The 19,697-nt window shown below is 41.1% G+C and overlaps 1 protein-coding gene across 7 annotated transcripts in view; it reads right to left on the bottom strand.

Annotated features, from left to right (window-relative positions):
• Window positions 1–545: 545 nt before the first annotated feature.
• ENOX1 (ecto-NOX disulfide-thiol exchanger 1) overlaps window positions 546–19,697 on the bottom strand; it is a 356,085-nt gene continuing 336,933 nt past the window's right edge. For all 7 annotated transcript variants that reach the window (XM_071448309.1, XM_071448308.1, XM_071448303.1 and 4 more), the window contains 3 exons: window positions 7,563–7,665; window positions 4,492–4,577; window positions 546–1,498 (listed from right to left, as the gene is read on the bottom strand). In XM_071448309.1, the coding sequence (XP_071304410.1) occupies window positions 1,367–1,498; window positions 4,492–4,577; window positions 7,563–7,665 (321 nt within the window). In that variant the 3' untranslated portion in view covers window positions 546–1,366. The remainder of the gene's footprint in view (window positions 1,499–4,491; window positions 4,578–7,562; window positions 7,666–19,697) is intronic.

The following is a 19,697-nucleotide window of genomic DNA, read 5'->3' as shown; positions in this document are numbered from 1 at the left end:
AGAAGAGAAATAGATCTTAAAGTACCAATCACCAAAAGCCATGTTGGAGAGTTCCTTCACTACTAAATGCATTTGACACTAATTGCTGTTTATTGAAGGACCTGAGTGAAACCTCACTCTGACATGTATCTGGAGACTCCCTGCATCTGTTCCAGTTTTCTCTGTTTCCCACTGTTGGTGCCCCACTTCACAGGACCAGCTCTCTCGTGTCTGGCTCCTCTGCCTGCACAGGGGTGTGGCCAAGAGGGAGCTGCTGTTTCTTACCCACAGCAGCTCTTATCCAACACAACAATGAAAACGGGAAATTTGAACGTGTTCATTTTTCACCCATCTGCTTGTTGAAAAATAAAATCAAAGGTCCATGCTGCTACTTCTTCTACCAATATTTTAATCTTAGCTAATATTGCAAGCTCTTTTTTATTTATAATTCAATTAACAAAGTTATCTGCAATTAATAGTTCAGGTAGGGGAAAGATGTTCCAGGAATCCCTTGCTGGATCAATTAAAATTCAATAACATCAGAAGAAATACTTATGCAAACAATATGGTAGAAGTCATATTTATTGATAAAAATTAATATATCTGCTATAAAATTTGTAACAGTAATGCAACTGAATATTTATTTTGATGCATAAACCTGAATGTTACATACCAAATACAATACAGTAACACTGGTTTCTTCCTTATTTACATGTTTATGAAAATTGATATGCAATCCATGTTAAAAGAACTTGTAATGGAGAATAGTTACATTAGAAAAATAATATTCTTGATAAAGCATTCTTGAGGACTCCAATCACATTTTCAGGCCTCTTTCAATAAGGCAAAAATCCCTGGTACAGCATATAACTTAATTTACAAAATACAATAACCTCAGACACATCTTCAAGTTTTCTTTTGGTATGCTTTTCCTCACTGTAAAATTACTCAATTCTCTTACTAAACAGAAAGAACTTTCTATAACAAAACTTGATGAGTTCTATTACATATCACATATAGATCGCTGTAGCTTAGCGACCATAACCGGGCAATCTTTCTCCTTAACTGTTTGCTCAATGAGCTTTTCTTAAATGTAGGACATGTAGTATTTTGAAATCATTATGACTGTGGTATCTTTCTTCAGTTTTCATAGGAAACAATCTGTCACATTTTGAAACTTTTTTTGAAATTTTATTTTATTTTAGGAACTGGTGCACAACTACATTTCCACTCACAAGAGAACGTCACAAATGTAACTAAAATTAGGCTTGGATAACTTTGAAAACATACTACTATGTGCCCAAACCCAAATTTCTTACTTTAATACTTTATAACCCTGCCATGCTCTAGGAATTCTTCTTCTGCATAGCTTCATTGCTAGTCACAGTCAGACAGTTTTAATTCCTTCAAAGGCACAAAACTTCCACCTCTTTTCCAGTGTTGCTCCTACACCAGTGAATTCTTGTTTAAACATGCGTGGCAGTCTCATCAAAAGCATTTCTATCTCATTTGCAGAGATCTAAGAAAGAAACAAAGGTAAAATTGAAGTGAGAAAGCTGTCCTGTAGCTTGTAAAGAGGAAACATTAAGAACAGATGTAATAGGGGTGTGGGGGGAGACAAATCCAGGCCATATGAAAACAGCCAACCATTTTTTTAACCTTAGCCTGATATGACTTTCCAGACTCCAAAGCAAGTGCAGATTCCTTGAAGGAATGATTTTGCTCTTGTAGATGCCTGTAAAGTATCCCCCTGTAAAGCAATGGCAAGCGCCATGCTGGGGTTGTGGCCACAGTGTGGTATGAAGTCCATCTAAAAACTACAGTCACAGGTGCTCTTGTGAGGATGAGGAAGCAGATGGGACCTTATTCTTCTTCTCAGCCTACGTGGTTCTGAATGCTTCTCCCAGTTCCCTTAGCTTTTCTCTTTCAAAAAGATTTTGATCAGCTCCCTGTTGTTGCTGAAGGCTGACTATCCATGGAGCCACCTTCCCTCGGTCTTACCCAGTTCAGCAGCCCCCGGTAACTAAGCAGTAAAGCTCCCAGTTCTGCATTGCTCAGGATGTTTTTATAATTTTGAAACCTTAATGACTGCTCACCTTCCTAATAGGCAAGATGCTCTCATTACAGAAAACACTTTCACAAAGGCAACCTTTCTGGTATAATCAGTAGGGAAGGCAAGAAATGAATAATCATGCAATATGAGCCATTTTATCTTCTAAAGTGGTGATCATGAAAGGAACAGCAAAGAAATCTATGGGTGCTGCCTGTCATCCACAGGTATCTCCATGGTTTGAAAGGCTTATCTGGAAATAATGATATTTCTGCTTATTCATAGTAGTAGAAACCTTCCATGGAGAAACCTTTCCTTTTTAAAACAGTATATAAACATAAAATGTGCTAATTATACTTCACTGCACCCAAGGGGGGTAAGAAAATATCTATTGCCTCTTATTTTTCTGTAGAGGTTAGTGCAGCAGAAAGATTAAATGATTTGTTAAAGGTGGCACCAAAACTCAGTGTTGGAGGCAGTCAAAAGCCTCAGCGTGATCCAATCCATCTTTTAAGTACTCACATGGCAGTAGTGGGTGTTGGGTTACTTTTGTGCAATGTATACTGAGCCCTCAGCCCACACGGGTATGCTGACCTTATCATTCCTGTTCAGGCGAGGAATGACAGGCTAACCATGGAAAGTAATTGAAATTCATCTCTGAGATTGCATCTCTGGATCGCGCTATTAAAAAGTAATTTGTTTCTACAAGCAGTTGCTTCCAAAATAAACCAACGAGGTCAAATTTTGCAGCTCGTGTTTATTATGCAGTAGGTAGGTCCAGAGGTAGCTGCAGAGATGGCAGACAATGCTCCTTCCTTGAGGGCTCTGTTTGCAAGCCAAGAGCTTGACCCTGGCAGCCTCACAGGAGCCCACATGTTACATGAGTAAAAACTCAAGGGCAGAGCCCACAGCCATGCACAAGAAGGGACCACAGCAGTGCAGGGTGAGAATGCTGAAGAGCTCACTAGGGAGAAGCAACGAGCAGCAGGGCTGGAGACCAGAGAGTCCATATTTTGGAATGATTGCTGTCATCACTCAAGAGATACAGAGCTGGAGAGGTCATCCAGGGAAAAAAGCAGTTGAAACTTAGACAAATGCCCTGTTAAGGAGGGACTTGAAAGATAACTGAGGAGATGGGGCAGACTGGGTGATGCAGGATAAGACTAAGCAAAGTGGACGTGTGGCAGGGACACAGAGAAGCAGAAAAATGGGTGGAGGTGTGAAGCTCTGGATTAATCAGGTCTTGATAAAACCAGATATTTAAAAAAAAAATTTAAATTCACCAGTTTCTCACCTCTTTCTCCCATCCCCATCCCCTACTCCCTTTTCATTCTGGGTGGCAGTGGGCTGTAAAGCACTAGCAAACCTGAGTTGCCATGGCCTGAAGGCAGTGCCTACCAAATTCATCATCCTTCCTCACTCATCAATGCAGCCTGTTGTAATTCCAGTGTGCTTCTAGTTCAGGATCTCCTCTGCTTTTAGCTCTACACTTTTTCATAGAAACAGAGGAAGGATCCAGGATCATCCAGAAGCATGAAGCAGCTCACCAAAGCAGTGAGAAGCCGATCTCAGCTATGGGCTGAAGGGGCTGCTCAGGAACAAAACATTACCAGGACCAAAGGAGATGTGTTGCAAGATCTGGGAAAGCACCATCACTCAAGTATTGCCAGACATGGGACAGAGCTATGGCTGGCACAGAGTGACCCCTGCATCTACTAAGCTGCTGCTTAGCACTTGGAGTACCATTCACCTCATCATTTCACACTTGAGCTTCTCACCTTCTGACTTGCTTAATATTCAGTGCAGAGAAATAGGCCTATTTGGGGGCTTGATTTCATCTCATTCTACAGCAGATATTAAAAAGTAAGTCAAGAATCTTATCCTACAGGTATTTATTGACTGTAGACTGTATGAACTGATGCATTAAACACTTGGCACAGTTTCATGTTGGCCTCGCTTTTGTCTTGGCCACAGCTTCACTGAAATTCATGCACCCAATTCCTTTATGTGGTTGTGTCTGCTCCCAAATGGAAACATAAGACATGAAACATGGTCCATTGCTGTGATCATAAAGGTTCAGTGTGACATACAACTTACAGCTTTTCAAAGAACAAAGGGCCATCTCCAAAAACTGCACAGTTTGATGGCCATGGCCACACCTGCCTCTTGTTCTGTTTTTTTTCTCCCCAGCTATATTTCAGAATCATGTGTCATAAAATCAACTGCTAGTCTTTGCTATTTAGAGCTCTGCTCTTCAGTGCCACAAAGGATAGCTAAGCAGTTTGAGGCAAAGACCTCAACACAAGCACGTGCACGGTAATTTGCAAATGAATAAAGACTGCAAACCCCCAAGCCCCATATCCCATTATCTTTCTAATGGAAATGCATGAAGAGTTTAACCTGCAGTAAAGAATAATACAATATTTCTAAAGAGAAAATAGATTTTGATTAATTTTTTTTACCCTAGAGTCCAACTGCTGCATATAAGACCAAAGATACTCTATATTGGCTCCAAAAGGGTGGACGTGAAGAAATGTGGATATGATACCTGTATTAAAAACAAACAGACACAAAGTGTTAAAATTACTTCAGACATTGTATCATTAAAATAGGCAAAATAATTCTGAAGAGTCTGTTCTGAGGTTTTTCAGTATTAATTATGACTCTTATTTTCCTTGCACAACCCAATAAACATAACAAAACAGCACATTTTTAATACAGTCATAGTAATGTGCTAAGTACAATAGCTCATCTTCAGGAATGACAGCAGTTAGCAAGTAAGTGACCAAGATAATATACTGATGAATAAAGGAATTTCTAAACAAAGCCTTGCTGGGAGCATTTCAACTACTAATTTTATGCTTGATTTACCAATACAAAATTGTGGATATCGTAATGGTAAAATTATTGTTTTTTTCCCCTTCACTGGATTCTCTGTTGTGAAAACGTTTCATAAAATTGTGTCAGAACCCTCACTCCCTCAAATTTTTCTAGTAATTATGCAGATGCTGGTTATGAAAAGTATTTAATCCGTATTACCCCTAAATGCTGCTGAAGAAAACACAAATGCTTTATGACACATTTGCTTATTTACTTTTTCTTAAGAGAGAGCATGTTCTGTCTATCTTCATTGTTGTTTCAGGATGATTATAAAAGGTATGGGAATTAAAAAGGGCTTAGAAGGAGTCAGGATCTAAGTCTAGAGGTCTTTTTTGCAGTGAAAATCAAGTGACAGTATTAATAATGATGACCAGAGAAAACAAGATTTGGGGCATCAGTATTGCTATTAAAAGCACTACCCAATTTCTCTTCTTCTAAGCAAACAGTGAAAATACAAAATGGTATGTGTGTTATTTGCTGTTTGGGGAGAGCTGAACTGTAAGAATCAGAACAAATATTTTCAACTCTCTTTGGATGGGCTTCTTAGCTGAACCACCCTAGGGGAAGTTTCTTATACTTAAATCACAAACACCAGGATTAAAAATGCTTACAAATGACAAAAATGGGTCACTGTATCTTGTGTACTGCAGGCCATACTGCTTTCTTGATGCTGAATGAATTAGGATAATCTTGGATTTCGTTTTTCCCTAAGTGCTGGCCGTGGTTGAAACTGATAAGCAATATTTAACGCATTTTAGACTGGCTTTGCAAAGCACACCTTTTTTCCTCCTCCACTTTTCAAACAGCATTTACAAACTTCTGGTCCTGCATATGAAGTGGCATATAATAAATTTTTTACTATGGCAAGTCCTAGCAGCAGTGACCTTCTTTGTGCTGTGGGTGACTAGAGGTAACCACACAAGAGCTCTAGAAGCAGAAGTCAAGACCATCACACTTGGATGAGATGACTGGAAATCCAATTTGTACTCAAATCACATTTTACCAGTGTCATTGCATCTGTTATATGGCTCCTGAGGCTTTTGAATTCAGGACATTCAAAACCAGCTCTTTCATATAATGTAAATAATAAGTAATTTGTCAATATTTTGTAATTATTGACTGGAGTTCCATGATAATTTTTTTTCTTTTATGCTCTTTTCCTCAAAGACAACACTGCATTTTTTAAAATACAGAAAAACTTAGTGAATGGATGGAGGCAAGGCCCATTATTCCCTTGCCATATCTGATCATGCCTCAGAGGAAGAGATAACATGAAATCCATCTTGAGGAATCTTTAATCCTCGGACTGTAACAGTGAGTCAGTTGTGGGGTATTATGACCAGTAATATCTTAACTGAGGTTATTCTGTTTATCTGAGTGTGCCACTGAACAGCAGATGTTCAGGACCCACTTTGGGACACTGCCACCATTCGTTACAGTCAGATATTGAGTGACCTAGAAAAAAAGTTTGTTATTCCGTTCTTTAAATCCCATTCTTGCTGTCTTTCTCACAGACTGAACTTCGAAAAGATCAAGTACTGCCCCTGCAATTAAAAGTTCTGGATCTAATTATAAAAAGCAGAATTCAATCAAGTCATACATTTCTGTATATTCCACTGTTTGCATCTCACTAATCACAGGGAGTTTGTGTACTAAGCACTTTAAACATTCAGATACATTCTTCACTTTTAAATGACCTCTTTCGTCTGAACTGAACTTGTGAACTGCTGAATCTGTGCCTCAGCAATAGGCCAGCAATCTTCCTGGTGCCTAGGTGATGAAAATGAGTTGCATTTAAACAAACTAAGGCAGTCTTGGAACTACTTTATCAGGATACCACTGATTTGTGAAAAGACCAAACCAAAGAAATTAAACCTGTTCTTTCAGCTCAACATTTCTGTTGCTCTGCCACAGGGTATGCTTTGGAACTGTGGGCCTTCATGCTCCCTGAAAACCTACCCCACTGAAGCCAAATGCAAAATATATGTGGGTCTAAACATGGGGCATGTTCCCTCCAAGGGTGGCATGGGTACAGCCAGTTCTGTGTGGCTAAATGCCAGTTAGCTGGCCCACTGCCTATAAGCTTTAGGCACTATTTAAGAGTTTATTTTAAAAATTTTATTCTAGGTAAAGGGTATGACAGTCCTTGTGGTATTCTTTATAAATATTCATATTGCTAATTCCCTCACCTAATGTCAAAGGCATAAATCTGGCTTGCTTAATACATGTAGTAGATATATTTTTTGCTTGGTAGTTTACTAATATTATTTCCATCCCCGTCTCCTTCACCACTTTTTCTAATAAACATATAACAAGCTATACAACTCTGGCCTGCTAAATCTTGATGTAAATAAAGTCATCATACATTCATGCTGCAAGTCTAAATGCAGTATGAATATATGATGACTTTAGATTCTGCAATTTTCTTCATACCTGAAATCCTTTCATTAAACTGCAGAAATTTTCAGAATGGCAAAGTTCAGTTGTATTTTAGGATTTTTTCTTACTAAAAGCCATTTTGAACCCAGAAAAAAAAAAATTCTATTATTTTTTCTTTTTTACTTAGCACAAAGATGTGTGTAAACATATATGCAAGACAGAAACCTGTTAGAAGGCATTTTCTTCTCAAAAATCTTCTTTGGGGTTATCTTACCTATTAATAGTGCCTCTTTCTCTGATTTTAGACCTGGGCTTCGTTTCTCTGAGTTTTTTTCTCTGTCCTGGTTGACCAATGCTACTGTCAATACATTGATTTCCTATAAAGTTTAAAAAACACACAGATGGTCATGTAGATTTCATTTATCTCAATTAAACTTGTCTGCTTCCTTTTAACTATATAAAAAAATCATTACTTTAATTCACATCTAAAGACAAGACAATTATAAATAATTGATTTGTTTGCAGAATATTAAGACATATTTTGAACAACCTTTAGGCCAAGTGCTGCCAAGAAGAGAAATTTTGCTTGAGGAGTAAGTAATAACTTTGTTGCTAGTGGTTCTTCATTATAACAGCTGGAGAGATTGTGCCATAAAGTGTGGGAATGGTCAGAAAATTCACATTTTGTAGCTATTAAATCTGTAAACCAAGACTGCCTCCAGGGAACATGGATGGAGACATTCAGCTACAGCCATAAGAGTAAATTCAGCAGTTACGAACAACATTTCTAGCTACTAGAGCACAACCCTCTGCCCTGTTACACTCTTCAACCAGTGCCTGGCATCTGGCATGGCACTGGCCCATCCCAAAGAGCTCTCAGGCATGTTTTGGGGGTCAGCACCCCCATTTCAGGAAGACCGCTCCTAACAGGTGGTTTGCATAAAGCCATCTTATTTTAAGGACTGAAAGAGCACCAACCTGAAGGGCAAAAAATTCAAGGCTCCCACTTGGAGCTCTTTTTTTTCTGGAATCAGGTGTCTTGAACCACCTAAATTTCATCTGAGAGATCCCATAGCAGATGCTCCATCAGAAGTAGCCAGGCAGTTGTGTGACTGGGCATAGATGAAGGAAATAAATTATTTCCAAGGCATGCAAGTGACCTCAGAGTGTATTGCATGATATTCAAGCATATCCATGGGCTGTTTCCATGGAGCAGCCAATGTGCAATGACTCGTTCCTTGGTGAGGCCGTGATTCACCCTGCTGCATCTGCTCTGGGAAATGCTCAGCAGGTCCATGCAAAACCTTGGAGGCAGAGAGCATGCTGCTGGAGACACGGTGCTGTGAGGTGGGACTGTGAAGGAATGATGCTCTTGTTCTATTTGAGGGAGTCAAGGTAAGCTGCTGAAGGTTGTGTGGGACTGGGCAGCCTTAAATGCAAGCAAATATGTACTATTTGGTATGATGATGTGGCTCATTTAGGACATACCCATGGTGTGATGCCTTGCTCCAAAACTTTTGGCGAGGATTTTTGGCAATAGAAGAGGGACACCGGGCTTGGATTGCTCGGAGGCATTTTTGAAGGTGTGAATAATCCATGCTAAAAAAAGGCATAAACTCCAAAGTATGTCAAATGTGCCTCTTTATGGATGACTAAAGGCTTCACAGTCTGTGAAATTGGTAAAAAGAGCCACACACTTCCCCATTTTTAATTGAAAAAGAAAAAGAAACTACAAACAGCATAAGCCAAAACCCCTCGGTGACATGGTCTGTGCTCTTCATAGGCCTGCTCCAAGGGGAAGCTGCCTGGTGGCTCACATGAATCGTGGCTACCAGTGCTCCTTCGTGTCACAAAGAAGAACAAGCAGCCATGTGTCAGCCAAGGAACTCTGTGTGCACATAAGTGATGTACATGCACATGTGCATCCCCAGCCCCAGAAACAAGGGGCTCTGACAGGCCCTGGCCTGCACCAAAGGAAGCGTGAGGTCCATTGGGTGATCCGGGCTTTGTCGCAGTTGTAATGGGCAGCTGAGGTGTTTCTCCTGGCCTCAGATCAATGTGGTGTTGTGCACATGTCAGCCTTTGCTGGCTTTTTAGTTAGTAGAGATCAAATAACTTTTTAGTTGCATGTTTTAGTTTTGGGAGTCTGCAGTTCAAGAGTTGGCAGTGATCCCCTCTGAAAACAAGGGTGCTCCTCGGGTGCTCTGGCAGCTTCATCACCTTGGCATTAACACTCCTGTAGTGTTGTAATGCACAAGGCACATTATAGCAGCAGCAGCATGCTTTAAATTGTCCAGCACTGTTGATTCCCCTCCTGACAGAGCCAAAGGCTAATGCAAATTCTGATCTCCTGCTGGCCATGACATCCAAAAGCAGTGAAAGGAAACCCCATCAAGAAACTGAAATAAAAGGTGTTTACACGACTTTCTCCAAGAGGGCAGTAATGACAAGGGGGTTACAGATCAGAACAGAGCTGGATGACAGATTTTGTGATACTGGAGCAGAAAAGCAGAGCAGCAGATGCCACCAGAGCTTGTATAGGTTAAGATGCAACTTTGACTTCATCAGAGATGGAAAAGCAATCTAAAAATAGCAATTCCTGAGGGGGGAAGGTGGGAGCAGAGAGATGTGTATTTGATATAACAGGCCCCAAACAGCACACTCGCAGTTTCAGGTGGGATTAGAAGTTTTGTCAAGCAGTGATGCAGAGAAAGAAACTATAATCCCATTGGGAACAAGGAACAGATGGATTCTCATTTAATGCCTAGATTTGAGCCTCTGCAGAACGTTTTGTATGATTTATAGGACAGTGTAAATGGATGCTAAAGGAAGTCACATCAAGTCTTCCTTAGCTGTATGCTGGAACAGAGGATAAAAGAGTAAAATTTTTTTTATGGGGAAGCCTGAGGAAATGAGTGGCAAAGATAGATACCCAGCAAACCACTGGCTTTAGAAGAAAGTTGCAGGTTCTTGGAGGCTTTAAAATGAGAGGTTTCTGCCATTCAATGCTACCTGCCTCACAGAAGATAATAAATTAGATCACTCTGATGTATTCAGCTGCCAAAAGACGTTTGCACAGGCCATGAGAAAATACAGGGTGTGCATAGTCACATAAAGTAAATCAGAATTCAGTAGCAATGCTGCTAGGAATTAATAGTGGTTTAAGAGAAATGGCATAATTGGGTCTAAAAAATGGGTGTGAAATTCACCCAGAAACTGAGCTAATTATAGTCTAAGTGAAAACCTTAAGAATCTGACAGCATACTGCAGATACAAATCTGGTACCTATGAAACCTTTACAATAAATCTTCATGAAGTTAATTTACACTTTTTTAGAGGCACTACTTATGTCAACCCACAGAAACAAGACTTTTAAGAGTACAAAGGTGAATGAGGCAATAAATAATTGGGAAAAAACAGTCAGGTCACCTCTGTGACATGAGAAAAAGCTACTGATCACCAGATGCCTGAGGAAAATGATTTAATATGTACTGCATTACAGCATTTCCTTTCTTTCCTGGAGACCATTCTTTATTTGGCAAATTATATTTTCTGAGGCCCTAAGCAGTCTCCTTCAGCAGGTTTCATTATAAAAGGAATATTTTGCTACCATCTGTCAGTTACTGCATTAAAGGACAAGAACACAGCTGAGCATGTGCAAACTGGTACTTATTAGAAATGAAATGACCTTGCAAGCACTGAACACTGTGTGTGAAAAGCTTAATCCAGGTTAAATCACACCTGGAGATCATTAGGGACCTGGTCCTATTTATTATTCACAAATTGTGTCAGGCATTGGAAAACAAGGGGGACCAGTTTGATGACAACAGCTCCAGAGCTGCTCAGTATGAATGCAACCATCCTGTGTGATGCTCTCACCATTGCCTGCTTGGAGCTTTTTCTTGCAAATGACACTTTAATCGATCAGCAGATGATGAAAAGACATGAATTTGCCTCATGGGATTGAAATCCCTATGGTTCTGTAGAACATCCCTTGGGACCAACATTTTCATTCAGGGCTCCCTGCATTTGAACCAGGGAGGGAGAAACAGACAGAAAGTCTTTCTGGAAAACTTTCAGGAGAACTTGCTGGAAGAAATGACAATTTTATCTAATGGACTATTAATGCCCACAAGCAGATCTCTGACACCACCATTGACACAGAGCTGATAGCTGTGGAGAGTCATACATGGCAGTTTTGCACTGCCTAGCTGTAAGGTGGGAGAGAAGTTTGCTTTTCATCATTCACTCAAGTATCTTGGCTTCTTTTGGAAGAGGCACAGGTAAATATATTGCTCCAAAAGTTGCCTGGTCTCACTGTCCAGAGAGAAGCTGTGTCTAACACTGACACACAGCAAATGAGTGACTCTTAAGAGAACTGCACTTGCCAAAGACACAGAGCTCCTGAAGAGTAGAAGAGAGGTGGTAAAATTCTACACAAAATAGAGATCCTATAAGAAAAAAAGGCTAGCTCTGCACTCCAGGGCTCTAGCAGATCAGGAAACTCCAGATATTTAGGCTGGATGACTTGGGTCTTTTTCTCCTTTATTGGTTTCTATTTTCCCCTACGGAAAAGTAAGATATTAAATAAAAAGTTCTCAATCTAGATAGCATTAATCCTCTTCAGGTCAGTCTTAAACTAGTGCAAAAAAGGCAGACAATATAAAATATTTGTTCTTGCCTGAAAATACATGCTAGCCAGCATCCCTAAAAATGGGGGGACTGAGGACTTGATATTCCCCCTAACCACTGAGCAAGAGTTGAGCAGGGCTTGCACAGTAGCTGCCCCACCTGGAAACCCCTCTGGCCAGAGTGCACTTCTATACCATCTGTTGTCCAGGACTCTGCTTTGAAAGGCAGAATATAGGATTTAATGAACGTGACACTGAAGATACCTGACATGTGCCCAGGATGTGAAGACATTCAAAGAGATGAAATATTCCCTCCACTCTCTGGGTAATCCAAGTATTTGATAATTATCTTTGAATCTAGGGGGAATGATGACTGCTTGCATACTGTCTTCAAAGACCTCATTTTCTTTGTTGTAGTTTATAGAATTTTGAAGAATTGTGTGGTGAGGGATTAAAAATAATATTGTGTCTTCTGAAAGACCCAGTAAAAATCCCATAAACCTACCAGCCTCTGGAAAAGTTGGCATTTTTATTATATGTACAAAGCCAATTGTCTGTGGCATTAAAACAGTGGCAGAAAAAGGAAAGACTTGATGTTTGTCACAGCAGGCAAAACAGAGCAACTGCTGAATGTTGTTAGATGTAAGGGATACACAACTCTTTCTCATCAGCCAGGGGATTTATGAGAGAAAATGAGTAGGAGGAGAAAAAAACCTATATATCTGAAACATAAGCAAAAATCTTGCAGACTATTAACAGCAGGCCAGAGTGATGCTCTAAGCTTGGAAATAAAAGGTAATTTTAAAATCCTGAGAGAAGAAAGAGCCACACACACAAGATTCCAAATCCACAGCCTATAAGGTATTGAAAGGCTTTTATTTTATTTATATGAATTAATATGTGAGCCTGCTCTGAGCACATTGAACTGGGCTTGGACTTCAGGTGAGTTTGCCCAAACTACTTATTGAGGACCAGGCAGGTTTGTCTGCAAACTTGGGTAAAACCTGGTCTGCAGCATGAAAAATTGTATATATTTAATTTATTTGCATTTATCTGTGAACCTCCTGTAGTCTGGTATAGATGGGTTTGCTTTGCTAGTCTTTCTGTAAATGTACTTCAGAACTACATCTGAAAATTTAATCTTGCAGTTTTAACCTGAGTGGAGCATAATTCAATAACCAATCAAGTGAATGGAAGCCTTGCAATACTTTCAATGCACATCAAGTCAGGCATCTTAAATTTATGGGGACATGCAAGGTTGAGGTACAGGACAACTTCTGACAGCTTAGCATGGTTGTCAGTTGAGAATGGGCTACTGTCCTTGTCTATGTTCTTATCCACGGTGAATTCAAAATTATTCAATCCAAGTTGAACTAAGCTACGGTGAAAGAGCTTATTTAAATTTAACTTAAATCAAATTTCCTTGCAAATGTGGCAATGTATGAGTACACTCACAGGCAGTGATTGTGACTCAGATGATAACAGCATCACAAAATCAGGCAGATGACCTTGGGAGATCTCTAGTCCAACCTTCTGCCCCTAGCAGGATCAGCTGCAGTGGCAGGGCACATGGATGTGCAACAGAAAGGCAGCAATCCAATGGCTCAGCAGTTTCTCTGCAGCATCCCAGGCCTGTGCCCTTATCAACAGAGGGTGCCTCTGTCCCCTGTAGAAGGGATTTTCCAACCATAATCACTTGCTCCATCCTTGTGATACTTGTGATTCAAGTCTTGTTTCCACAAGCACAAAGGAGTGCAGAGGCACCACTACAGATGGGGAAAATGTGATAACCTAAGCAGAGAAAGCAGAGTCCCCTGACCCAGCTCCTCCCAGGGGTGTCACAGGAAAGGATCAGCCCCAGGGGCCGAACATGACATCAGTCCACCTCTCTGAAACATCCTACAGACTGAGGGAGCATTGCCTGGAGGAATTCGGGACTTGTTATGGGATGTAGGAGCAGAGGATTATGGGGTTGTACAAAACCTAGCTGAGGTCCTCAGCAGGGGAAGAAGTAGCAGGAAAAGAAGAGATCATGGCAGTTTGGGAGGGGATAAAAGGGAGTGGTTGCATGTAACCAGGTTGCTGGTCAGTACACTTATCGGACCATGACAGGCCCTGATCAGTGTATAAAACCCACTAAACTAATTTCTCTTTTCCTGGGTGAGGGACTCTGTTATGTGTGCATGGGGGCCCATGAGGGCATCTGAGCAGAGCAGCTGGAGTGGGATCAGCAATCAGAGAGCCACTGCAGCCTGCAGTTAGAGAGACCTGGCTGTCCAAGCCACCAACTGGGGGATGGCTAAACGACTACTTTGTGCTTTTGTGTGTGTGTGGAGGAGCCAGTTATGGGACAGCCTGGGAGTCAAAGTCCAGTTTCTGGAGGGATTCACATTGTGTATACAAGCCTGCAGATGTATTTCCCACTGATGGACCTTAACCTGTTTGTGTACCTCAGTGCTGCTCATGTTTATGAATGCTGAGTTTGTGCTGATCTGTGGGGCTGGCCACGTGTATATAGATGGATACAGATGGACGTGTATATAGATGGACCCATGTGGTGCATGTGTTGTGTGTTCTTCCACACATCTGTGTGTTCTTCCACATGCCTGTGAGGAATATGTGCTCTGTGTAGCCGCAGGTTAATTCCATGGAGCTATGACCACCTTGCCTCTGTCAGGCTCCAAGGATTCAGCATCTCCCAAAACCAGTAATGCTTGGTTTGGGCCAAATGTCTTTAATTCTTTCTTTAATGGAACTTTTTCCCCTTCATCAGCTGCACATTGTGTTGTGTGATGTGATGTGTGAAAATTTGGTGAGTGTCTGAACTCTGAAAGTAACTTAAAACTGTCCTAACTTTAAAAAATATCGTGTTTTACATAGCTCTTCTCTCAGTCTGTCCTCTTCAGTGACTGTTTCTGACTCTCTGCTGACTACTCCTCTAAAAATACTCTGACTAGAAAATTGCTCGCAATTTTGATTAATTTCATTCTTTTGTTGCTTCAAATGAATTATCTTGTGCTGGTGAATTAACTACTTCCTAGAAAGCTCATATTTTACATGGTCCTGGCTCCTCACAGCCTAAGAATTGATTTTAGAAAAGTGCCCAGCACTAGGTTAAATGGCCTTGTGACACACTCTCTACATGCAGAGAGGTTTCTTGGCCTTTTCTATTTGCACTGGGATAACTCAGTTTAAAAAAACTCAGTAAAAATTTGCAGTGGTCCATCACATATGAAAAGAATACTATCTGCCCAAAACCAGAGCTCTCACAAGTACCTAATGCCACTGTTAGAGTTAGCACCAGGTCAAAAATTCATTAAAAGACCCCTTTGCTTTTCAGTGTTTTTTTCCAGGGTCTTACAAGATCCTTCTCCTTCTACTACCTACCAAGTGGTGCAGAAGGACATATTTACCATATGCTGCACTGCTGGTGAATATGACTAGTCTATTAGAAATTATAGACATCAGGTTTCATCATTTCATTCAAATCAAGCCTGAACTTGGTACCTTGTTTTGTTCTATGCAAGAAGCCAGCATTGGTTTTGTCAGAAACACCACATTGCAATTACTTTTAAAGGACACTCATATAGAAATTTGCTTTTCAAATACACTAATATAGTATTTACTGCTAATGTAAATTTAAGAGTGCACTGGTATTAACAAATAAACAGTTGAAAACTTGAAAAGTTATCTGGCATTAAAATTATAGGAACAGCAATGTAGATAAATTAGACCTGTGAATGTAAGACCTTGTGAATGAAAAACTTCAAATGGATGGATCTAAGGTTTGTTTATCTGATTTATCCCACATAATAGAAGCATTTTCAGGAGTGAAGATTAATTGTATTATGGTGCTCTTGACATCCTATTTTTCTGATCCATTTGCCAGAGAGATGCTTTCAGCTTTTTCATTATAAAGCTTTTACTGTCGTAACTTTCACCTGCTGAGTTTTAGGCAACTAGCAATAATCTGAAAATGCTTTTCTCATTGAAATTATCTCTTTATATTTTTTCATTGTATTTGAGCACATTTATTTTGCGGGAATGTACATATGCAAAATATGGATGACTAATAGGAAAGTTACTTCACACTCATTTTCAAAAGTATGATCAGGTTGCTTCATTTTCTAAAGCTGGATTTATGTGTAGGTTCCTGATGACTTAACACAGATGTTTTATGTGATGTGAAGGTGGTTGTTTTGCAAGATAAAAGGTAATTGTCATTTTGCACACTTTGTTTTAGGGAATTGCAGCAAACCAATGGCTGGTTGAATGAAAGCATCAGTTGCTCACCAGCTCTGCTGAAGTCAATGAGGAGGACGTACTTCATGTTTACTTGAGATTGAGAATTGGTGAAAACCCTTTGAAATGGTCTTTAGCACAAATATTGCTCTTGCAATCTCCTCTAGAATTATGCAATTTCAAAAGGAGAGTTAAACAGAGAGAGAGAGAGAGAAAAAAAAGGCAGTTTGTTTTCTTTTGAGACTTGTAGAAGTTTTGAAAATGACTTCGTTGAAATAAAAACAAGTAATAGTCAGGGAAAACCAACCTTAAATGTCTTATGAGAGTGAATGATTTTCTTGGTGGTTTTGTATTTGAAAGGTATTAACTTTAGGAATCTCCATATCTGAAAATGGAAAAAGTACCTAAGCACTTTGGAGTTCTTATTCCTTTGGAGAGGATCTTGATCAGGATGACAAACTCTTTCTGAGGTTCCTTAGAGTGACTTGGGAATATTGTTTGATGAGAAGTTCAACATGACCCAGCAATGTGAGCCTGCAGCCCAGAAAACCAATTGTATCCTGGGCTGCACCAAAAGAAGGGTGAGGGAGGGGATTCTGCCCCTCTGCTCTGCTCTGGTGAGACCCCACCTGCAGTGCTGCATCCAGCTCTGGGCTCCTAATGTAGGAAGGACAGGGACCTGTTGGAGCAATGTCAGAGGAAGGTTATGAAGATGATAAAAGGGCTGGAGCAACTCTCCTGTGAGGACAGGACAGTTGGGGTCGTTTAGCCTGGAGAAGAGAAGGTTCTAAGGAGAGACCTTAGAGTATCTTCAGAGAGATCTTGGAGTATCTTCACACACCTAAAGAGGGCTGCAAGGGAGCTGGAGAGGGGCTTTTTACAAGGCTATGTTGGAACAGGACAAGTAGAAATGGCTTTACACTGACAGGGCAGGCTTAATCAGATTCAAGGAGGAAATTCTTTACTGTGAGGGTGGTGAGACACTGGCATAGGTTGCCCAGAGAAGTTGTGGATGCCCCATTCCTGGAAGTGTTTCAGGACAGGCTGGATGGGGATTTGAGCAATCTAGTCTAGTGAAAGCTGTCTCTGCCCATGGCAGGGGATTGGAACTAGATGATCCTTAAAGCCCTTTCAAAACCATTCCATGAAGAGTGGCTCTTGGGAATACTGAAGTTCCTTTCTCACTCCTGACACTTTTTTCCCTGTCTATTCCTTGAAAGCCGGTTGGAAGGGGCGTGAGTGTGGTGCACACCCCCTAGGACTGCAGTAGCAGGTTTGTGGCTGCAGCAGAGGTGGCCCATCATCCTTCAGGTGGTTGCGGGGGAGGCTGAGTGCTCTGACAAGCCAATCTGCCTTGCACACTGTGTGGGTTAAGCCCACAGCTGCATATGTATAAGGCTGAATGTTATTCCTCACTAGAAATGACAGGATGACTCCTGTATACGTGTGCAGTATAAATACTTGGGAAAAATTCTTTGGGATGAAAGGCTCCATATAATGATCAGATATTATTAAAATGTCAGGTAGCTCTGGGCACTGAAGATCTGTCTCCCTGTGGAGCTCATATGAAATTTAAAGTAAAAAAAGCTTTTGTGATTTGCTGAGTGGGTGGCTGAATGGGTTTTATCATTGTGTCTCAGAGTTCTCTTTCTCCTCCCTCAGATGATCAGAATTCACTGCAATCAAAAGCCAAGTCACTCTGACACTCTTAATTAGGGACAAGAGAAGTGGTGTGATTTCTTGCTGCACATTATCAAAGGGGTTATTGCTAGACCCCAGCTCCACTTCAGGCAGCACATTCTGTGTCAGAATATACCTTGGTCTGCTCCCTGTTTGCTCCCTGTAGGGTTCAATCATGGCTGGAATCTCAGAGACTCTGATTTAGCCAGCACAGACATCTGTACCATGCTAATGAAACTCTTGCTGTCCTCTGAAATGGCAAACCAGGGCTGGGGTGGCAAAGGGGGGAACTTGGGGAGATTTGATCTACCAGTGTAAAAGAACTTCTGAAGGCTGAGTGGGCTCTTTGATAACATCCTAAACAGCCTGTTAAACTCCTGCTACTTTTCAGGCCTCATGGTATTGAATTCAGGAGGTGGTCATTCCTCATGCCTGTCGCAGTAAGTAGGAAAGCTGCTGAGCTGTGAACGGTCAGAGCTGCTTGAATCTATCATGCTCCATGTGCCTTAAATTGAAGGAAATGAGAAGAAATGAGTGATGGAAGGGCTACAAATAAATATCTGGAATGGAAAATGTGGAGAGTAGAAAGAGGCACAGCCATTCCTCAACCCCTGGTACTGGCCCCACCAGGAGAGAAGAACCTGAATACAGACAGTAAATGTGTCTCTCTAAAGCCCCCCTGACAGCTCCAATCCAATCAGGGTAAGGCTCCTTGCACCTTCTCCTAATGACACAGCACACCCATGACGAGAAACCAAACCCCACTCCTCTCTTCTCAAGGAGCTGTCCTCATCCCTGCACTCACCATTATTCCTGCCTGCTCTCTTTACACACTTGCAGGAGGGAGAAGTTACAACAAAAGGGGCTGGAGGGTGTCCATAGTTCATGCTCTTTTCTTCTGAGGTGTGGCAGAGAGACAAACCCCAAGTTCTGGCAATATTCTCTGCAGGTAATGTCAGCCTTGAGCTCATGGGTATGGAGAGGCCACCAGGACCCTTTCTTTATCCTCTAAAGCACCCAGGTGTCATCACCTCATTTTCTGCAGTGCCCAATCACATCCATGTGCTCTGGAAATGCCTGCTGCAAGGCCAGAGGACCTCATTGTGGGGAGCCCAAAGAAGGTACTCAGTGACTAACATCAGTTTGCTGAGGCAAAGGTTCACAGCTTACAAACCTGGGAAGCTCAGACAGGAGAGAAACAGACAATTCCTGACATATGCAAGGCCTGCACTGGGGTTTTCTGGCCTGTAACTTAAGACTCAAATTGCTCTTATGTAAGCCATATTGAGCACATTTTTTATAGCAAGCCTGTGCTGTTCTGGGAGGAGCAAGCCTTTTGAAGAACGGGATAACCAGGAAATGACTATAGCATGCACAAGGAAGTGAAGCAGAAGAATCAGCAATCACTTGGGATCTTCATCACTAAAGATGACCAACTTCTGTCCCACACTCCCAAACTACTGGGATGATTTTGCACTCTTCTAGCTCCTACTCCTCTCCCTGTGTTCAAGGTCCTTTCCATCTGACCTGGCTCAATTTGATGCTGCCACACTAAGTGGAGCTGCCACACGAATGGTATGTGTGTACTAACACATACATTTATAGAAAATATCCACAGCAGGTACCTTTGGATGCCTAAATTAAAGCTCTGCATAGGGAAGTACAGGAAGTTAACTCTGATGAGTTGATGGAATTACAGACTTTTCCAAAAGTTGAACAGGGTTAGCTTTTTAAATCTTTGCCTGACTTGTGGCAAAAGTAAGCCTCACTTAAGAACCATCTTTTCTTTGATGAAGATCATCAGTGATTAACCTACTCTATGAAAAGAGAACTCTAGGGCATACTTAGGAATATGA

This window comes from Agelaius tricolor, unplaced genomic scaffold, assembly GCF_023055355.1.
Source record: "Agelaius tricolor isolate 1412-34295 unplaced genomic scaffold, bAgeTri1.0.p SCAF_26, whole genome shotgun sequence".
In the NCBI taxonomy this organism is placed as follows: Eukaryota; Metazoa; Chordata; class Aves; order Passeriformes; family Icteridae; genus Agelaius; species Agelaius tricolor.
This window is presented reverse-complemented; position numbering and strand designations above follow the sequence as displayed.